General features: G+C 38.1%; 1 protein-coding gene across 2 annotated transcripts; it reads right to left on the bottom strand.

The window, feature by feature from the left end:
* Positions 1 to 2,906: 2,906 nt before the first annotated feature.
* Positions 2,907 to 13,872, bottom strand: LIN7C (lin-7 homolog C, crumbs cell polarity complex component). 2 transcript variants are annotated; one of them, XM_033204639.1, is made up of 5 exons: positions 13,778 to 13,872; positions 8,544 to 8,662; positions 8,233 to 8,304; positions 6,250 to 6,459; positions 2,907 to 5,706 (listed from the first exon to the last, which is right to left on the bottom strand). In XM_033204639.1, the coding sequence occupies exons 1-5, from the start codon at positions 13,812 to 13,814 to the stop codon at positions 5,551 to 5,553; spliced, it is 594 nt and encodes a 197-aa protein (XP_033060530.1). In that variant the 5' UTR covers positions 13,815 to 13,872; the 3' UTR covers positions 2,907 to 5,550. The 2 variants fall into 2 exon arrangements, with proteins under 2 accessions (XP_033060530.1, XP_033060529.1); XM_033204638.1 differs by lacking the exon at positions 13,778 to 13,872 and adding an exon at positions 10,516 to 10,558.
* Positions 13,873 to 20,530: the final 6,658 nt, after the last annotated feature.

Raw genomic sequence — 20,530 nt, 5'->3', positions numbered from 1 at the left:
GATTTGGTGTTTTTAAAGTTGTCTCTAGGTAAGAAAGTGTGGATGACTTCTCATTCTAACCAACAGGTATAGTTCATGAGAATTAGAAGAGGTCTTACATATACCTTATTGGAATGAAGCATTTGTCCCTTTAAAATTTAAAATTCAAAAAAATAAAATCGACAAATGGGTTCTGTATGAATTTACCTTTTGCTCTGTATATAAAGTAAATCTTAAAGATTCCATCAGAGAGATTATCTGCCACTAATAAATACATGTACAAAATATGGGTCAGCAATTCATTATATTAAAATCAGAATAATCAAAATAGTGAATATAACAAAACTCGAAAAATTTAGCAAATGCAAACTCTGGTCTACGAAAGTTTTGACAAAACTGAGTCCTAACACTAAATGCTTTTTGTTGTTCCTCGGCTGCACGGCACATTTCCACACTTTTTTAAAGTTAATGGTGGTGATGCCTTGTACTAACACCTAGTCCAGCAGTCTACTATCTCTAGACCTAGGTTGTTGCCTTACAGTTTAACAGATCTTTACTTGGACTTATTTTCCAATGATTTTCATTTGAATATGGCTTTAATCCTCAAAGTTACAATTTAAAAATTCTGAGTTTCTTTGACCAAAATAGAAATTTGATAATTTCTTATGAATCTTATTCTTCTAAAGTTTTTAAGCATAAAGGTTGTTTTCTAAACATCAAAAATAAAAACTTGCTAATTTTAATTTTTTGATCAGAATTATTTCCTTTAGCTCATAAGGTTCTGAAGCTATTTTACATGAACAAAAGAAAACACAAACAGTATTTACTATGCCAGGCAACTTTTTAAGGGCCTTACAGAAAATGGCATGACACTTACAGGCATTTTTATTACCAATGACAGGTGAGGGAACTAAGGCACAAAGAAATCAAGCAATTTGTTTAAGGTGACACACGGTAATGGTGGAACTGGGATTGAAACCAGAGTTGTCTGGCTTCAGAATCTGTGCTCTCAATCACATGTCATATTGCCACTCTCGAAATAACACAAGAAAATGTTTTTTTTTTTTTTTTAATTTTATGAAAGACAAACCAAAATATAGAAATTCAAAGTTTCATTTCGGCAGCCACCATGAATTATGCTTTTTTATACACAGCTTTCACAAATATTATCTATTGTGTAGTTATATCAACTTTTTTCAATTCCAAAGAACGAGGACATAACTCATAGAAATTTATTTTAAATATGCCTTAAAAATCAGAATTAAATTGATAAATGAATTAATCTATTGAAAAAGTGTCATTTTACATCCATTCTGGGTATTACCACAAATTTTAAAAGTAGAAGCACAGTATTTGCCAGTATTTTTAAAAACCGAGTCAATACAAATTAGTCTCAAAGTTCTTGAAAATTAGTGATTTTTCCCACTACTTAACCATAACTGGAATAACCTTTGAAGAAACACTACCAGCAAACTTTAGACAACAATTATAAAACCAGATTGTTGGCAGAGGACACAACAAAATGTAGGTTAGAAAATTCATAAACATACATTTATTCAGGAAATACAATTACTAGAATCCTTGATATTTCAATGATCATTCCACATTATAAAATATTCACAAACATGTAGTTTTTAAAGTCGTCATGCTGACATTCTTTTTGGATAAGCCATAACCATTTCTTCTGTTAAATGCTATAATAACCATTTTAATTGTAAACAAAGTACTTGAGCCAAACTACTTAAGTACTTGAGCAAAAGAACTTTAAAAATCTTAGAGGAGGAGGACAATGATATTTTTTTTTTTTTTTTTTTTTTTTTTTGAGACGGAGTCTTGCTCTTTCGCCCGGGCTGGAGTGCAGTGGCCGGATCTCAGCTCACTGCAAGCTCCGCCTCCCGGGTTTTACGCCATTCTCCTGCCTCAGCCTCCGGAGTAGCTGGGACTACAGGCGCCCGCCACCTCGCCCGGCTAGTTTTTTGTATTTTTAATAGAGACGGGGTTTCACCGTGTTAGCCAGGATGGTCTCGATCTCCTGACCTCGTGATCCGCCCGTCTCGGCCTCCCAAAGTGCTGGGATTACAGGCTTGAGCCACCGCGCCCGGCCCGACAATGATATTTTTTAAAAACATATTTGAGGCTGGGCGCGGTGGCTCATGCCAGTAATTCCAGCACTTTGGGAGGCCGCGGGGGGTGAATCACGAGGTCAGGAGATTGAGACTATCCTGGCTAACATGGTGAAATCCTATCTCTACTAAAAATACAAAAAAATTAGCTAGGCGTGGTGGCACACGCCTGTAGTCCCAGCTACTCGGGAGGCTGAGGCAGGAGAATCGCTTGAACTGCCTTGAGGCCGCGGAGGTTGAAGTGAGCTGAGATTGCACCACTGCATGCCAGCCTGGGCAACAGAGCAAGACTCTGTCTCAAAACAAAAACAAAAAACAAAAAACAAAAAAAAAAAGTTTGAATCATCAAATCCTAAAGAACTAGGCTGCTATAATCTAGTATTACACTAACAAATCAAGTGCTCATATTAAGACAGCACATATATTAACGACAATACTGCTCATCTGCAATTTTTACACATGCTTTCTCAAGTAACAGACACGTATTCTTGTAAGTTTTAAAGGCAAAGGGGGCAGAATGATGACAGACATAAAAAGCTCACTTTTAAACTACTGGTAGATTTTATTTAAAAAAAAAAAAGAAAAAAAGATAAGACTGTAATTACTTCCCAAATAAGAAATGCCAAGTACCTTTTATTCCTAAAGAAATTACTTGGCCAGGTGTAGTGGCTCACACCTATAATCCTAATGCTTTGGAAGGCTGAGGTGGAAGCCAAAGAGTTTCAGGCTGCAGTGAGCTATGATCACACCACTGTGTTCCAGCCTGAGAGACAAAGCAAGATCCTGTCTCTTAAAAAAAAAAAAAAAAAAAAAAAAAAAAACCTAAGAAATATAATTAATCATTAAGTAGCTGCAAATTAAACTGTTCTGATACTTCCTGACAGTGTCCAGTGTAATCAGCTCATTTTATAATGGGTTCTTAATCCTAGGTGTCCTTTAGAAACACTTGGAAAGCTTAAAAAAAAAAAAAAAAAAAGTGGTTTTGATTTAGTTGTTATGGAATAGGACCCAGGTATCAATTTTTTAAAGCTCTGCCGGGCTTTCTAATATGTAGCTAAGATTGAGAATCACTAAGTCAACACATTTTGATATATCAAGAAAATAAACGGAAATGGGGGGTGATAATTTATATTTGTAATTGACAAATCAAACATCTATCATATACTATGTACCTAGTTTTATTCATGAATCATCCATTTCTAAGATAAAAATTCCCATCATTTCCTCACTGCACTAAACCACCACTGTACATCTCTGCCAATGAATGACTGTATTTTTCTATGGTCAAGATTTAAAATTCTGGGATATATTATGAAAACTGCATTAATGAAAACAAACTACTGCTATTCACGCACAACAGCAGCAAGCTAAACTACTATATTTGGCTCCTTTGAGCTACCCTTATTTTAAGAATTATAAATAGGTGTCAACCCACACAAAGAACAGATTGTGGATTACCGTAGGGAAAAAAAAATAGCTTACTCAACTTACTAAAAGTTTCAACACCAAAAAAGATTTAACTTGGCTGAAAGTTCTTAAACAGCTGAGACACAGACCCAGGAAGCTATAATTTATAATGAAATGTTGATACATCTGTAAAAGCTATTGCAGCTGTAGCTATACTAAAATAAGATTTCTTCAGGGTTTATTTACCCTGAAATGCAAGAATACAAGCATAACAATAATATTACTGTTTTCATATGCACCAATACCTCTTTAATATATAAAGCTCTACAACAAATACCTCTAATAATTTTACAATTAAATTAAGTCCATACTTCTATACTACTTTGGTCTCAACATTTTTAAAACATCAATTAATTTTGAAAATATACAATTTAACAACATGATCCTATCAATAACAAGCACATTTTGGAGTGGATTAAAGACACATTCAACCATGCAATCCAGTGTTCAATACCTAAATGATAAATAACAATGCCGACTGACTTTTATTTTGAAAAATCATTGAAAACTGGAATAATCATCTGAGACTCACTCACAGTGATCACAAACATGCAGAAAAAAGCATACTATTCTTCCTGAAGGAATGTTACAAAATGCCCACTCTTTTATACAGGGTCAATAACGATGCCAAATTACTTATATTTTTCAATCCATCATCTTCTAACATTTGTCACTTAAGTTTTTCTTAAAGTACACATGTTCCCGTAAGTTGTGACAGAAAATGAACCACAACTCTTTCAGTCTTTAAGACCTCAGTCACAGTCACACACTAATAGCTGCCTTTTAGTGAAACAGTGACATCCAGTGGACAAATGAAGTATTTCTCAAATTCCCATATCTGAATCATAAACAAAAGGTGCATCTCTAAATCCAACAATTTTAGTATGAGTTCCTATTTTGATGGAATCTACAGATTCTCATGAAAACATCACATCATAATTTCTATGTATCTTAAATATATCCTCTTTTCTTCCTAAAATCAATTATTTAAATTGAGCTAGTAAGAATGTCTACTCTTGAAGCTAGTGAAGTTAACGGTATTACTTTTCCTTCTTTGCTTCACCTACTTCCCACCACAAAATAACTGGTTTCTCTCTAGGAATGGAAGGACCAAAATATAGGGGAAATATTGTGCATTTAAATAAAAATGAATAGTATTTAAAATAAATTGCAAAAGATGAAATCTGAACCTGTTTTGCATTTATAATTTGATGTATTGTTGAATATAAATAGGGATGTAATAAGTAATGCTATCAATTACATCCTCTTGCCTCAATGTTCAAATATTAAGAATACATCCTTTAGCAATGATTGTTTCAGTGTTTAAAAACTTACTTTTATAAATCAATATAAATGAATATCCATTATATATTATGCTTAAGTAAAAGTGAAAAAACTTGCACTGGGCTGAGTCATGATTTACCACTGGTTTTATATACATTATGTGTGTGTTCAAAGTACAAAATGCAGCAATGATGTTAACGTTGACGGTGTAATGAACTGCTGTAGGCGAGACTGTTATGTTTAACTTCTTGGAAAACTGTAAAGAAATTTCACAGGTTAAAAAAAACAGAGTAAGCAAAAAAAGAATTGGAGAACTTTACTTTTAAATCAGCAGCCAAATGAAGAAAACTTTTCCTTTCTAAAAAAAGATTAAGAATGTAAAAGTACATTTTAATATTAAAAAAGCATTTTAAAAAATCTATAACAACTTTATGACAAAATCTGCATTTGAAAAAGGCCTGTAAAAACAGTAGGACAGAATTGCCCTCATCACCTTTTACTTTTTCTTGTCAGAAAAAAGTGTATGCATCTCTAGAACCACAAATGATGTTAAAATAGGCATTTATAAAATGGCAAGGAGAATTTCATGATAAATTTGTTTGTTTTCTTACAATCACTGGCATTGCAGCCATTAGTAAGTCACAAGGAAAACTTCTCTAGCTAAAATGCAAAATGAAATATCAAGTTTTGAAATGTATTAGGTCTGTTGCCTGCGTTTTGCTGATCTCATTTTTTCAAAGCGCGACTCCATTTCTTCTAAGACTTTGGGTGTATATCGCACCACTAATTTAACCTTTCCTTGTGCAGCTTTCAGCAGTTCTACAGCTTTTTCATGATGTTCTCCTTCAACACTCTAGGGGAAAAAAAAACAAACAACCATACACTAAGTTTTGAAAGTAACTAAAAATGTAAAAATTATTAAAATATATATAAGGAAGAAAGTTTTAATGTTGTATTATTCCAACATTATAAAACTAAGAAATAATCCTGCCTTACCATTTTAATCTATATGAAATCCTCTTACATACATTGTTTATAATCTAAAAACTGGCTTTTAAGTTCCAAATAATTAGCATATCAATCTATATGCCTTATTATGTCAGTAGATCAAGCAATTGCCATAAGAGTAAAATGAGGGTAGACTTCTAATTTAATGTATTGCCTTTAATAAAGAGCTTATGTCATAAAAATTACATACACTAAGCACTGCTAATTTACACTGCAAAATACACTTATAGTGCTTAAAAAAAAAAAGGATCACTGTATTAACAGTACTGCCTAGGATTCCCTCAAGGCATTTCTAAACCACAAGTTTCTTAGGTTTCTCCTATAACTCAAATACACCCCCAGGTGGTCACAACAGATCACTACAAATAGAAATAAAATTCATCCTTACCACGCCATTAACAGAGAGGAGTTGATCTCCACGTTTGAGGCCCCCATGTCTATCAGCAATTCCACCTGGAATTATTCGAGATATATAGATTGGAGAGTTTTGTTCTTTGCCTCCCATAATATTGAATCCAAGGCCCTCTTCTGTTTTTGGTAGCTCAACAACTCGAGGATGAGAATGTCCTTCACTGGCAGCAAATGCAGCAACAGTAGCCTGAAAGAAAGTTTTACGTATTAAAAGTATGACTTTTATTTACTTTGGTTCTTATGTCTCTTTAGCTGAGATTACAGGCACCTGCCACCACACCCGGCTAATTTTTTGTATTTTTAGTAGAGACAGGGTTTCACCGTGTTAGCCAGGATGGTCTTGATCTCCTGACCTCGTGATCTGCCCGCCTTGGCCTCCCAAGTGCTGGGATTACAGGCGTGAGCCACCGCACCTGGCTTCTTTTTAAAAACCACTTTTGAGCACGTATTTTTGACGTCTGAATACTCACAAATTCACTGGTGATTCTGAGAAGGTAAGCTAAACAGAAGGTATTTTAGAGATGACAAATGAATAATTCTGAGTTACACAGGAAATGTTATGATTTTTCAGGTCATTCCTAGCCCATACAGTGCCCAGTCTCAGTTTTTTGTGCAGTCCCATATGCACAGGGCTTGGCAAGCAGACTTGCTGGGCAGATGGACATTGTACATGGTAAGGAGGAAAACCCCTCCCCTACCATGCCAGCAGCCCTGAGCTTTAGATCTGGATCGCCCAACTCCTTCAGGAGTCTCTGTGCAGGACACAACCTACCTATATAATCAACATGGAGTTGTCCCTATATGTAATCATTCTGGCTTCTACACTATTTGTACTATATACTAAATATCTAAGATGTCAATAAATAACTCAATAATGAGAAAAAGAGAGGTACACATAGCCAATCTGAATGTTTTTGTCGCTTTCGTTAACTAGTCACAAGTAAAAATCCCCACAGAAGATGAAACAGAGCCATATCTTATTTAAAGCTCAAATTTAGACTAATCCAAACTAATTATAAAGTTGAGATTTTGTTTCACTTTGCTTTTAAGGGTAATTATCTAGTACCATTTTTTTTGTGTGACAGATCACAAAAATGGGGAGGAAGAAAGAAATCAAGATTTACTGAATACCTGTTATCTTCAAATAAATCAAGATTTACTGAACACTCATTATCTTTGAAGAAATCAAGATTTACTGAATACCTGTTATCTAAGGCTCAGAAATTCAGTAGGCTATCAAAGTCACACAACTCAGCAATTAAAACCATGTTTCTCTGGTCTTTTTCTACACTGACAAACTACATAAACGTGTTTAAGCATTTGTATTCAACAAAGAATCCACCATTTCCTTATGAGAGCCAGTAACTATCCGTAAAAAATTATCTGTTGATGATTAATTTAAGTCACCGACTGCTGATACTATCCTGTTCAAACCACCTATCATGAATAGTGAGGTCAATACATAAATTATTTGTGGAAAACAATGGCACAGAAATGCAGATAATGTAAAGAAGAAAGCAAAAATCAGCTTGGGGTAGTACCACAGCTCTATCATATGCTATTTGTGTGGTTTGGGGCAAATAACCTCACGCTTCCTCATCAATAAGACGAGGATAGTAATTCATATCTTAAAATTATGATTAGATTTTGTATAATGAATATTATATAGTATCATATATGTAACATATACAACACAATTATATATTGCATGATAGTGTATGCAAGTACATTTCTATTGTATTATCTAAACTGCATAACATAGCTTATGTAAAGCTATTTATCATGGACCACTTATGTAAAGCCAGTAGAAACAAATGTCTTCTTAGTACTTGAGAAATTTGGTGTAGCTTGAAAGATACATGTTAGTCTTCAAAGTAAGTTTATTATGAATTTAATAATTGCATATTTTAAACTTCTAATTTATGAAGAATTCTCACTTTTGGTAAACAAAAATATTTACCTTTGCAGTAGCATTCGCTCTCACTTCAGGACTGCTACTGATGTCCACAGTCTCATAGACATGTTCATATACCTGTAAAAGCCAAAGTTATATCTCAGAATTTACCATGCTTGAGTTCTCTGTGAAGTTAAAATTTCAGGCAAAGTTATGCATCTTTATTAAATGTTTTTTCTATCGGAAATTCCAAAAATGAAAAGGATTGGTTTTAATGTTTTCTGAAGTTTTTCTTAAGAAATTTTGAACGCAAATTTAGAGTATTATCTGACCTAATTAACTCAAATTTTTAGTAAATTTTAAAGATGTTTACTCACCTCTCTCACAGCATTGCAGAACTCACTTTGAAGGACTCTTTGCAAAGCCTGAAGTTTCTGTGGTGGTACTTCTCCACTCCTTTGTAGTTTTTCCAATAATTCAATTGCTCTACAAATATCTAGAGTTAAACACACACACAGATAGTTTTCTCCAAGGGTTTTCTCAATGCCTATGTAACAGTGTAGGACTTAGGATTCATTCTTCAAGGGCTAATAATATACAGACAATAGTGAGGAAAAAAGCATTGAATTTGCACATGTGTTTGGTGGGGAGGAGACTCTGCGTGTGTACACACATGAAGGGTGAGAATGTAAAATGTAAGAACACTAAATTTTACAGTAGATAGGAAAAACTACTGATATTACAGGGGCATAAAGTAAGACTTTGGAGAAACACAGGCAAATTGAACACAAAATACCAAATGTCATCAGAAAGGACTGCGACTCAAACGTGACCATTATATGAACATTGTACTGCTTCAGTAAAGCTAGCAATATTGTCAGAAACTAGTCAACAAAAATTTACCTAATTATCATTATTAGTAACCAAAGCACTGAACAGTACAAAGCACTATAAGCTAGTAAAATCACTGATCATTTCTTGAAAGAAACATGATACACAGGTAGATAACCATTAAAGAGCAGATGCAGTGAGTGACAGGGACACATTTAAAACAACCGTAAAAATGCAAAAACAAGCAGTACAAATGAATTAAACTGATTTTTTTCACCTTAATTAACATTGTTAAGTCAAACAAGCTCAAACACTTATGTTTATGAAAGAGAAAAATAAAAACAATTAGCTTTGTGGATCTGGTCTCAATACCACCTGTGTGACCTTGGGCAAGTTACATGACTTCCTTATGTCTCAGTTTCTTTCACTGTAAAATGGAAATAACAGTACTTTCCATATAAGGGTTATGAGGAAGAGTTATGAGTTCAGTTAATGACTGAACCACACAATACATAAAAAAGGGCTTAGCAAGCAAAAATGTTAGGTTACATTGGTACCAATTAATCATAAGAAATACTGGCTGGGCATAGTGGCTTATGCTTGTAATCCCAGCACTTTGGGAAGCCGAGGTGGGTGGATCACCTGAGGTCAGGAGTTCAAGACCAGCCTGGCCAACATGGTGAAACCCCATCTCTAATAAAAAAAAAAATACAACAAAAATTAGCCAAGCATGGTGGCAGGTGCCTGTAATCCCAGCTACTTGGGAGACCGAGGCAGGAGAAAGCGCTTGATCCCGAGACGCGGAGGTTGCAGTGAACTGAGATTGTGCCACTGCACTCCAGTCTGGGTGAAAAGAGTGAAACTCCATCTCCTCCAACAACAACAACAACAAAAAAAAACCAAACAAACAACAAAAATCCTAAGAGGTTGTACACATTTGCAGAAATGTATGAAGCATGTTAGGGGATTCTCATTGAGAAGTGTGAGGATAAATGTTATGAATTGAGACATTTTAGAAGATTCAAGAGGTCAGCTATAATACTGTTAACTATCTCTACTTTTTTTTTTTTTCCAAAAACTGTTTTTGTACAGTTTCCGTACCCCAGGTACTACAGTGCCCAGTATTCCATTACTGCTTTGCTTCCTTTTGACTTAAGTAGAAGTTTCTGATTTCATGTTGTACTCAAGGCCTAGAAATTTTTCTTTATATAGTATGGCCTTCCTCGTGTTTGCAGATAGAAAACTATGAATAAATGCAGTAAAGAAAGATATTTATTTATTTATTTATTTGAGAGGGAGTCTCACTCTGTCACCCAGGCTGGAGTGCAGTCACGCAATCTCCACTCACTGCAACCTCTGCCTCCCAGGTTCAAGCGAGTCTCTTGCCTCAGCCTCCTGAGTAGCTGGAATTACGGGGTCCACCACTACGCTCGGCTAATTTTTGTATTTTTAGTAGAGACGGGGTTTCACCCTGTTGGTCAGGCTGGTCTCGAACTCCAGACCTTGTGATCCACCCACCCTGGCCTTCCGAAGTGCTGGGATTACAGGCGTGAGCCATCAAGCCTGGCTGAAAGATAATTTATTTATTTATTTGAGATGGAGTCTCCCTCTATTGCTGAGGCTGGAGTGCAGTGGTATGACCTTGGCTCACTGCTACCTCCGCCTCCAGGGTTCAAGTGATTCTTGTGCCTCAGTCTCCTGAGTAGTTGGGACTACAGGTACCTGCGACCACGCCCAGTTAATTTTTGTATTTTTAGTAGAGACAGGGTTTCACCATGTTGGCCAGGCTAGTCTCGAACTCCTGACCTCAATTGATCTGCTCGCCTCGGCCTCCCAAACTGCTGGGATTACAGGCATGAGCCACTGCGCCTGGCCAGAAAACAGATTTTTAAATTTGTGGTAAAGAAAGCTTAAACTTGGCCGGGCGCGGTGGCTCAAGCCTGTAATCCCAGCACTTTGGGAGGCCGAGACGGGCGGATCACGAGGTCAGGAGATCGAGACCATCCTGGCTAACATGGTGAAACCCCGTTTCTACTAAAAATACAAAAACTAGCCGGGCGAGGTGGCGGGCGCCTGTAGTCCCAGCTACTCGGGAGGCTGAGGCAGGAGAATGGCGTAAACCTGGGAGACGGAGCTTGCAGTGAGCTGAGATCCGGCCACTGCACTCCAGTCCGGGCGAGAGAGCGAGACTCCGCCTCAAAAAAAAAAAAAAAAAAAAAAAGAAAGCTTAAACTTAAAAAGTTAATCAAATGCAATGGAAACAAATAGACCTTCACCATTCTGATTTCCCATCACCAGAATGACCGATAAATGAGGACTGTTGGTTCATCAATTATTTTGATTTATAAAGTCATAATATGTAAGTCATATAAAAATTTCCAATGAAGAAAAAAAAACGGAAAAAAAAATAAAACGCTTTTGACTAAATCTAAAATGTAGCTAACATGTGCTCAAATTTGTGTTTCATTAGATCATAGTTTGATGATTTATAAGGCACTCTAAATCATATGTGATCAGGTACTGTATTGTAATTGTACTGTAGGATTTTCTACTGTAAGATTGTTGGGCGTGTTTGTTAATAGAGTCTGTTAGAATTGTAAACAAGAATCAGAGGTGATGTAATCTGACTTTCTTACCCTGCTAAATGGCAACGACTAGTACAGCTGTCTCAGTACTGTGGGGAATTCATTAGGACCTTCAGATACCACAGATATCAAGATCTACAGATGCTCAAGTCTCCGATATAAAATGATGTAGTATTTGCATATAACCTTATGCATATCCCCCTCCATACTTTAAATAATCTCTAGATTACTTAAAATATCTGATGCTATGTAAATAGTTGTTATATCACATTGTTTAGGGAATAAGGACAAGAAAAAAATGTACATGTTCTATACAGACATGATTTTTTTCTCTGAGTATTTTCAATCTGCAGTTGGCTGAAACATGGAACCCATGGATATGGAGGGCTAACTGTAATTCATCCTACTCTGGGGCTGAGCTTTCTACTGAAGAACGGAAAGGAAGTCTGTAACAGCAAAAAACAATGCCATGACTATCAAAACTAAATGCCACAGAAGTTCCACATTTTGTGTTGCATTTAAAAATACAAAGACTGGTCGGGCGCAGTGCCTCACGCCTATAATCCTAGCACTTTGGGAGGCCGAGGCAGGCGAACTGCCCGAGCTCAAGAGTTCGAGACCAGCCTGGGCAACACGGTGAAACCCTGTCTCTACTAAAATACAAAAAATAGCCGGGCGTGGTGGTGTGCGCCTGTAGTCCCAGCTCCTCGGGAGACTGAGGCAGGATAATTGCTTGATCACGGGAGGCGGAGGTTGCAGTAAGCCAAGATCGCCCAGCCTGGGCGACAAAGCAAGACCACTTCTCCAAACAGCAACAACAAAAACACAAAAGACCACCAATATGTTAGAATCTTAACAACTAGCTTTCAAAGAAGAAACCTACTCCTGTTAACATCAAACTGATTTGTTCCCATCCATAAAACAGTGCTACTGTGCTCAAGAGGAAGATGTCACAGACAGGCCTAACTCGGCAAGTCTTCCCAGAGTAGCTAGTCCTCTAAAATGATGCTTTAATTGGCTTAAGGGTAAGAATCTCATTTACAGTGAGACTTCCAAATGGTGAACACAGTAAAGAGCAAATCAGCAACATTAAGTGCACATTTCTTTGTGGGAAGGCATTAGGAAAGAAGTTTTTCTAAGTACAGTAATTCTAAAAATGTGTTTTCTTAGGGAACAATAGTAGTATTTAGACTGTAACTGCAAATGTTAATATGTGCAATATAATTTCAGTCTCCATCCTATACTTTTTTTTTTTTTTAATAACCACAAGTACTCAAAATGTTTACTTGTACTTCTCAACTCCTATCAATGATTTCTAATGCTGGTGCATGAAAAGCATGCTTGAAATTGTTTGAAATAAAGGATTAGGGACAGAGTGGAATGCTGGAAATCTGTAAAAGGACTGGAAACGCTGGAATGCTGGAAATCTGGTAGGCGCATAGCCAGTTATTTTCACAAGCTTCTCTAAAAAAAAAATCACTCAGAAGAGGAGGTTTTATTTTCCTTGACAGTCTGCTCTAGGAAGCAATCAGCCAACCAGTTTGCAATTGTAGGGTTTGCAAGAAATGAAAAACACTGCACCTGCAAGTGTTTTAGCATCTACCACTATTCTGCTTACTTACGTAACCTCCTTCCCAAGACCAAGTGAGTAGGATTGTTTTTAAAGCAACCGCTCCATTTCTAGGAGGGGCACAAAAGCTAGCAAATACCCCAACTCAAATACAAGCGAGGTTGTGGAAAAAGTAATGAAGTAGTATGTGTGTAAACAAGGGGGAAGGGAGGTTTTGTTGAATTGTACCGTGTGTGTTCTCATGTTGTATAGGCATTGAGTGTAGTCTGTGCGAACCGGGTGTGTGAAGTTTGCTTTTCGGGTGTAAGGGTCTCCGAATGCTGCTTCTGCTGTGCCCACCAAGGGAGCGCGTGTGCGGCGTGTGTCTGCGAAGCGGGCAGGTTGTGTTTAGTTGTGCTGTGCTTCGGGACAGTCCGTGTGAACAGAGGAGAGCTTAGAGTAACAGTTGAAATACCGTAAGCGCCCTTACTAAAGCCAGGCACAGAGACAACGGTGGCCTCTGGCGCCGGCACAAGGGACAGCCTGGCTCCGGATCTCAGAGCCTGGGTCACTCCTCCTCCCCTCCAGCGACACAGCACTCTCCCAACCCTTCCACCCACCTCGGCCGAGCATCGGCTGCACTCACCCCTCTCCAGCCGCACTGGTTCCCCTAACGCCGCCATCTTCTCCCTTAGCCCACAGACCCACAGGAAATGACGGCAGAAGGGCTGAGGTGGAGGGGCGGGGCCTAGAGGAAGCCGGAAAAGTGATAGTATCGCGAGATCAGGAGGGTGGCCGAGGGTGTCGCCGGGGCCATCAGGGTAAGGGTACCTGGACTTGCGGCTTTTGAGGTTGGACTTGCGGCTTTTGAGGTTGGCCTGGCTCCGCTCCTTCCGCGGTGGCGAGGTCCCCCGGCCTCCTAGGGTTGGAAAGAGCTGCTTTCATGACTCTCGTTCCCTGCCTCGGGCTTCCCTTAGCCGAATCGCTTCGAACCCTTGGCTCCACGTAGAGGAGTCAAGCCTGGATTCTAGTCCCACCTTGTCCATTAGCAGCTCTGTGATCTGGGACTGTTCACTTACCCTCTCTCAGTCTCAGTTTCCGCCTCTGTACAACGAGAGGTCCTATCTCTTAGGTCCTTCCAATTTTTAAACTCTGGGATCTGGTGGCAATTAAATGTGTAATGACATGTCAGTTCTCAGTTTGTGACAGCATTGCTTTAAATTTAAAAATCCACGGCTTGAATCTTCCCTCCAAATCTGTTTAAGGGTGGAAAGTACAAACAGCATGAAACATATCTGGATGAGGGAGAGAACAAGGTGCTTTGGTGCACCACAAAGTAACAATTTTATAAGCAGCTGATTCTTATGAAATCTTAAGTAAATTAAATATTGTGAAGCAAATAGTATATTCTTAATGCATTACAGATTCTTTGAGCCACTCCTGAAATTTTCGCGAACCAAGAAGAATTTTAGTGTTTGGATTTGACTAACATTTATCCAAGCCCTTAGTCTGTACTGATACTGTGGTAGGTGTGTTTACATCCAACATTTCAGCACTTCATGATGCGACTGTTTTAATAACCACCCTTTCCGTTTACCTTTAGTATTTTCTTCTCCAAATCCATCACGGATGTCTGCCATCACTATGCTTCTTTTTCTCTCCTTGAATTCTGATTTCATCATCACAAGGTCTGTTCAGAAACTTTCAATGGTTCTCTCCTGTTTCCTATTTCTAAAGCCTTGCATACTCTGACCCTAACTCATCTAGCTAACTTCATTTCTCATTACCGCTAAGTGCAACCACCACTTCAGTCCAGGTGGGATAGTTTCAACCATATTTATTCCTGGTTTCAAGTCTTTTTGTTTGTTTAGAGACAGAGTTTCTCTCTGTTGTCCAGACTGGAGTGCAGTGGTGCAATCACAGCTCAAGAGAGCCTCCTGTCTCAGCCTTGCCAGTAGTGAGGACTACAGGCAAGCACCACCATGCCTGGCAAATTTTTAAATTTTTAGTAGAGATGGGGGTCTTGCTGTGTTGCCCAGGCTCAAACTCCTGAGCTCAAGCAGTTTTCCTGCTTTGGCCTCCCAAAGTGCTGGGATTACAGGCATGGGCCACTGTGCTGGGCCCCAAATCTTCATTTATGTTGTTCTTGTGTGGAATGCCCTTCTTCATCCCCTCCTATTCTCCAAACTTTGTAGACACTCACTTGAACCCATTTCATGGATTCCTGCTGAAGACATGCCACTTCTACCAAGCCTTTTCTCCATATTGTTCCCCTTTTTTGTCCTCTGATGGCCTAAATACCCTGCAATAACACTCAGGTGCTTATCTCTTACTCATTGTTGTCATTTTTTTCTGCTGCAAATGTGTTCAAGAAATGTTTATTAAGCACCTAATATATACCAGGTGCCTTGATAGGAATACCAGGTAGACCAAGACAAATGCAAACATTGCTCGTATTTCTTCAAATATATTTTCTTTGCATTCTCTTGCTCCTCTCCACTGGTGACTATTGGAGTCATGTGCATGTACATAGTATACATGTATATTGAGCTAACTGGCATTGTCTCACAGCTCAATGATGCTCTTCTTTTTTTCAAGGTTTTCTTTATGTTTCCTTTTGGATAATTGCTAGGTTTTCATGTTCATTAATCTTTTTTCAATATCTAATATTGAAATCCTGTCCAGTTCATTCTTCATATAAAACATTGTAGTTGTTGCTTCTACCAGTTTGATTTGGGTGTGGGTGTGTGTTTTACATCTTTTATATTTTAACATGCTCAATCTTTTCTGTAGCTTCTTAAACACATAGAATACAATTATAATGATAGTTTTAATGTCCTTGTCTACTAATTCTATGATCTACGCTATTTCTGGCACAGTTTCTATTGATTGATTTTTCTCTTCATTACGGTTCATAATTTCCTGCTTCTAGCATGCCTGGACACTTTTTTTTTTTTTTTTAAAACAAAATAGTAGACTTCGTAAAATTTACTTACTTGAAAAACAATTTTGTTCTTTTGGAGTCTGATTTTTTCTTTTGTTTTTTAGGTGGAACCAATTCAGTCATTTATGTAGGGCTAATTGTATACCACTACTAAGACAGTACCCTTCAAAGTTCCTTACCCCATACCCAATGTGAATTATGTGGTTTTTCTACTTTGGTAAGAACAGGACTATTCTTATGAACTGAGATTGTGGATTTTTTTTGGCTCTTTTCCTTTCCCTGTCTGGTAATTTGTTTCTTCTTCTTTCTTCCTTCTCCTTCTTCTTCTTTCTTCTTCTTCAGATGGAATCTCGCTCTGTCACCCAGGCTGGAATGCAGTGACGCAGTCTCGGCTCACTGCAGCCTCTGCCTCCTGGGTTCAAGTGATTCCTGTGCCTCAGCCACCCGAGTAGCTAGGATTACAGGCACCTGCTACCACACCCTGCTAATTTTTGTATCTTTAGTAGCGACGGAATTTCACCATGTTTGGCCAGCAGGCCTCAAACTTCTGTCCTCAAGTGATTCACCCACCTTGGTTTCCCAAAGTGCTGGGATTACAGGCATGAGCCACTGCACCCGGGTGGATGATTAACACATGTAATCATCATAAAATTTCAGAATCCCAGGAATAGGTAGAAGATCCTAGAAGTTTCCAGAGAGGATAAAAAGTTATATTCTAAGGACTGGAAATCAGAACAAGATTGTACTTCTTCTCAGCAGTACTGGAAGCTAAGACACAGAGAGCAATTAAATTTTTAGAAAAAATGATTTGCAAACTAGATTTTCTATACCCAACTGTATTAGGTTTCTAGGGCTGCCGTAACAAGATAAAACAAACTGAGTGACTTAAAACAATAGATATTCACTGTCTCACACTTCTGGAGGCTAGAAGTCAGAAGTCAAGATGTCATGTGCTCTCTGAAAGTGTAGAGGATTCCTTCCTTGTCTCTTCCTCGCTTTCTGGTAGTTTGCTGGCAGGCCTTTGTGTTCCTTGGCCTGCAACTGCATTACTTCAATCTCTGTTGTCATTATCATATGTAAATCGATATAAATATGTGTATCTGTCGTCAGCTGGAAATCTTCTAAGAACTTCCTATTTCAGTATGACCATATCCTAAATTAGTTGCATCATCAGTGACCTCATTTCCATATAAAGTCACATTTTGAGGTTCTGGGAGTTAGAACTTTAATTTTTTTTTGAGGGGAAGAGATACAGTTCACCCCATAACACCAACCAGAGTATCAATCAGGTGTGAAGGAATAATGAAAAATATTTTACACATGTAAGTTCCAAAAAATGTTAACCTTCCATACATATTTTCTCAAGAGCTATTAGAAAATATGCTTCATCAATAGTAGGAAGTGAGCCAAGCCGAGTACAGTAGCTCACACCTGTAGTTCAAACTACTCAGGAGGCTGAGGTGGGAGAATCACTTGAGCCCAGGAGTTTGAGGCTGCAGTGAGCTATGATTGTGCCACTGCACTCCAGCGTGGGTGACAGAGTGAAACTCCATCTTTAAGAAAAAAAAAGTTAGCTGGCCAGGGGTGGTGGCTCTTGCCTGTAATCCCAGCACTTTGGGTGGCTGAGACAGGTGGATCACTTGAGGTCAGAAGTTTGAAACCAGCCTGGCCAACATTGTGAAACCCCATCTGTACAAAAAATACAAAAATTAGCCAGGAGTGGTAATCCCAGCCCTTCAGGAACCTGAGGCAGGAGAATCACTTGAATCTGGGAGGTGCAGTGAGCTGAGATTGCACCACTGCACTCCAGCCTGGGCAACAGAGCAAGAATCTGTCTCAAAAAAAAAAAAAAGTTAGCCAATAAAGGTATATGTAATACAATAAAAAGAGGATCCAATATAGAGGAGATCAAGGTGATTTCAGAATGATTACTGTATCAGGGTGCCTCACAGAAACAGAACCAATAGAATATATTTAGATATATAGAAAGGATTTATTATGAGGGATTGGCTCAGGAGGCTACAGAAGCCAAGAAATCCCGTAATTTGCTGTCTTCAAGTGGGAGACCCAGAAAAGATGCTTTAGTTCCAGTCCAAGCGTGAAGAACCAAGGCCTGAGAACCAGAGGGGCCTCTGGTGTAAATACTAAAGTCTGAGTCTGAAGGCCTGAGAACTGGGAACACTGGAGTCCAGGGGCAGAAGAAGGATATCTGAGCTCAAACAGAAAGGGCAAATATGCCCTTCCTCTGTCTTTTTGCTCTATTCAGGCCCTCAGTGGATTGGATGTTGTCTACTCACATTAATGAAAGTGATCTTTACCTCAGTTTACTGATTAAAATGCTAATCTGCTCTAGAAACTTCCTGACACACTCAGAAATAATGTTTTACCAGCTATCTGAGCATCACTTAGCCCAGTCAAGTTGACACGTAAAATTAATCCACCACAACTGTGAAGGGAAGCCTAGGGTAGCAGACATGCAGCTGGCAAAGAGAGCAATCCATTCACACTGGAGCAGGGCAGAAGTGGAGGTGAGGTGTTGCCAAGAAAAAAAAGAAATGTGCAGTTCACCAATGTGGGTGAGCATATTGATAACACATTTCTGCATTTTAGTGGAGAGTTTGGGAATAAAGTGGTGATAGGCACCTAGAAAACTAAGCAAATGGGAGGAAATAAAGCAATTATTAACTCCAAAAAAACCTAAAAAGCCATGTAATAAAGGAAATAATATGAGTAGAAGGTGGATCAGCTGCATACAACATATTCAGCAACTTTTACTTTTTTTAAGTGTAAACCCTGTAATGCTGTTTGCATTTTTAAAAAGACATTTTAATAAAAATGAAAATTAATAAATAGCAATCACAATACTAAAGATAATATTTTATGTATTTTATTTTGAAATCTTTAATTTGTATTGGCCTCATGTTTTCAATTTGAAATCTTTGCCCTTGGGAAGGGGAATAAGAAAACTTGATTATAAGCACAATTTGAATGCTTAAAAAGCACAGACTTACTAGGTTTAAAGCAGTGTTTAATGATTAGACAATTTTCATTTAATGGATTTGTAAATCTGCTTTATTTGGTATTTGAATCTCATTGTGCTGTAGTCTATGGATTTGCTACCGTTGATCAGATACTCACTCCTGGTTCAATCAACTCTATCTGATACAGTGGAAGTAATGGTTCACCCAAGTCTCTGATAAGTCTGGGAACAGAACATTTTCCCTTAGAAAGGGCTAGAGTACAGCAGGCAATGCATTTGGCCTATCTAATATAGTACATTACATATACATTTGGGAAAAATGTTGCAAATTCCGTAAGAGTAGCAGCCTGACATTATGGGAAAAGCACAGGACTAAGTGTCAGGAAGCTGGTTACTAATCATAGATGAGCCACCTTGTGATAGTGTGATCTTGACAATATCACATTCTCATTCTAGACCTGTTTCCTTATTTGGCACGACCACTGAATAAGATCTGTCTGAGCCAGCCGCAGTGATATCCACCTGTATGCAGTCCCAGTTCTTGGGAGGCTGAGGCAGGAGGATGGAGGCCAGGAGTTTGAGGCTGTATGATTGTGCCTGTAAGTAGCCACTGTACTTCAGCCTGAGCATCACAGCAACACCCTAACTCTTTAAAAAAATCTGTCAGCATGTAAAAATTACTTGACTCTGTGTCAATAAAGTAATTAATATAAATATGTATTTATTTAAATACAGATTCCCTTGAACTTCATGGACTTAACAAATCAGAATCCTTAGGAGAAGGCTCTGGGAATCTGTATTTTAAAAAATCTCTAGTGATTCTGACACAGCTAGCCTGACACAGGGACCTGTGTTCAGGATTTAAAAGATTATTTCTAGGGCCTTTTTCTACTAAAATTCGGTTTCTTTATAAAACTACAGAGACAAGTTATTGAGAAAATGATTTTCATTATAAAAGAATATGTAGCTCTTGCATAAAGGGCAGCATTTCTAGCTGATTTTAAATTTTATATCAATTATTTTAGGCATAGGTAAGGAAGAAAAAAGTTTTGGAGACTACTTCTGAGAGGAAAAAATATGCCTCACATTAACCAACAGCCCACTTGTACTTAATATACAAAATAAACAAAAGAGTCAACTATTGTGTAAGGAGAGAATCCCAAAATGTTCCTCGTTAATCGAAAATTCAAGAGTACTAGCATTGGGAAAGACCTAGAGAGTCCAGCTCCCTCATTTTAAAGAAGAGAAGATGGATTGCTGTCCTGCATCTCAAAGGAGGCCATTAGGAGCATGGACCAGGGGAAGCTGGTTTTCCTTTTATGCCTCTGCCAGGTTATTAAATCACCAATTCTCCTAATCAAGAATTGCTCTTCGTGTGGAAGAACTCTTCACCTGTTGCTTCCTCATATTACTTCCTGCCTCAGAGATGTAGAGGAACTTTAAAATTGGAATAGGATGTTTGGGTCTAGACAAAT

The sequence above is a fragment of the Trachypithecus francoisi genome, unplaced genomic scaffold, assembly GCF_009764315.1.
Source record: "Trachypithecus francoisi isolate TF-2019V2 unplaced genomic scaffold, Tfra_2.0 Lachesis_group8, whole genome shotgun sequence".
Taxonomy (NCBI): Eukaryota; Metazoa; Chordata; class Mammalia; order Primates; family Cercopithecidae; genus Trachypithecus; species Trachypithecus francoisi.
This window is presented reverse-complemented; position numbering and strand designations above follow the sequence as displayed.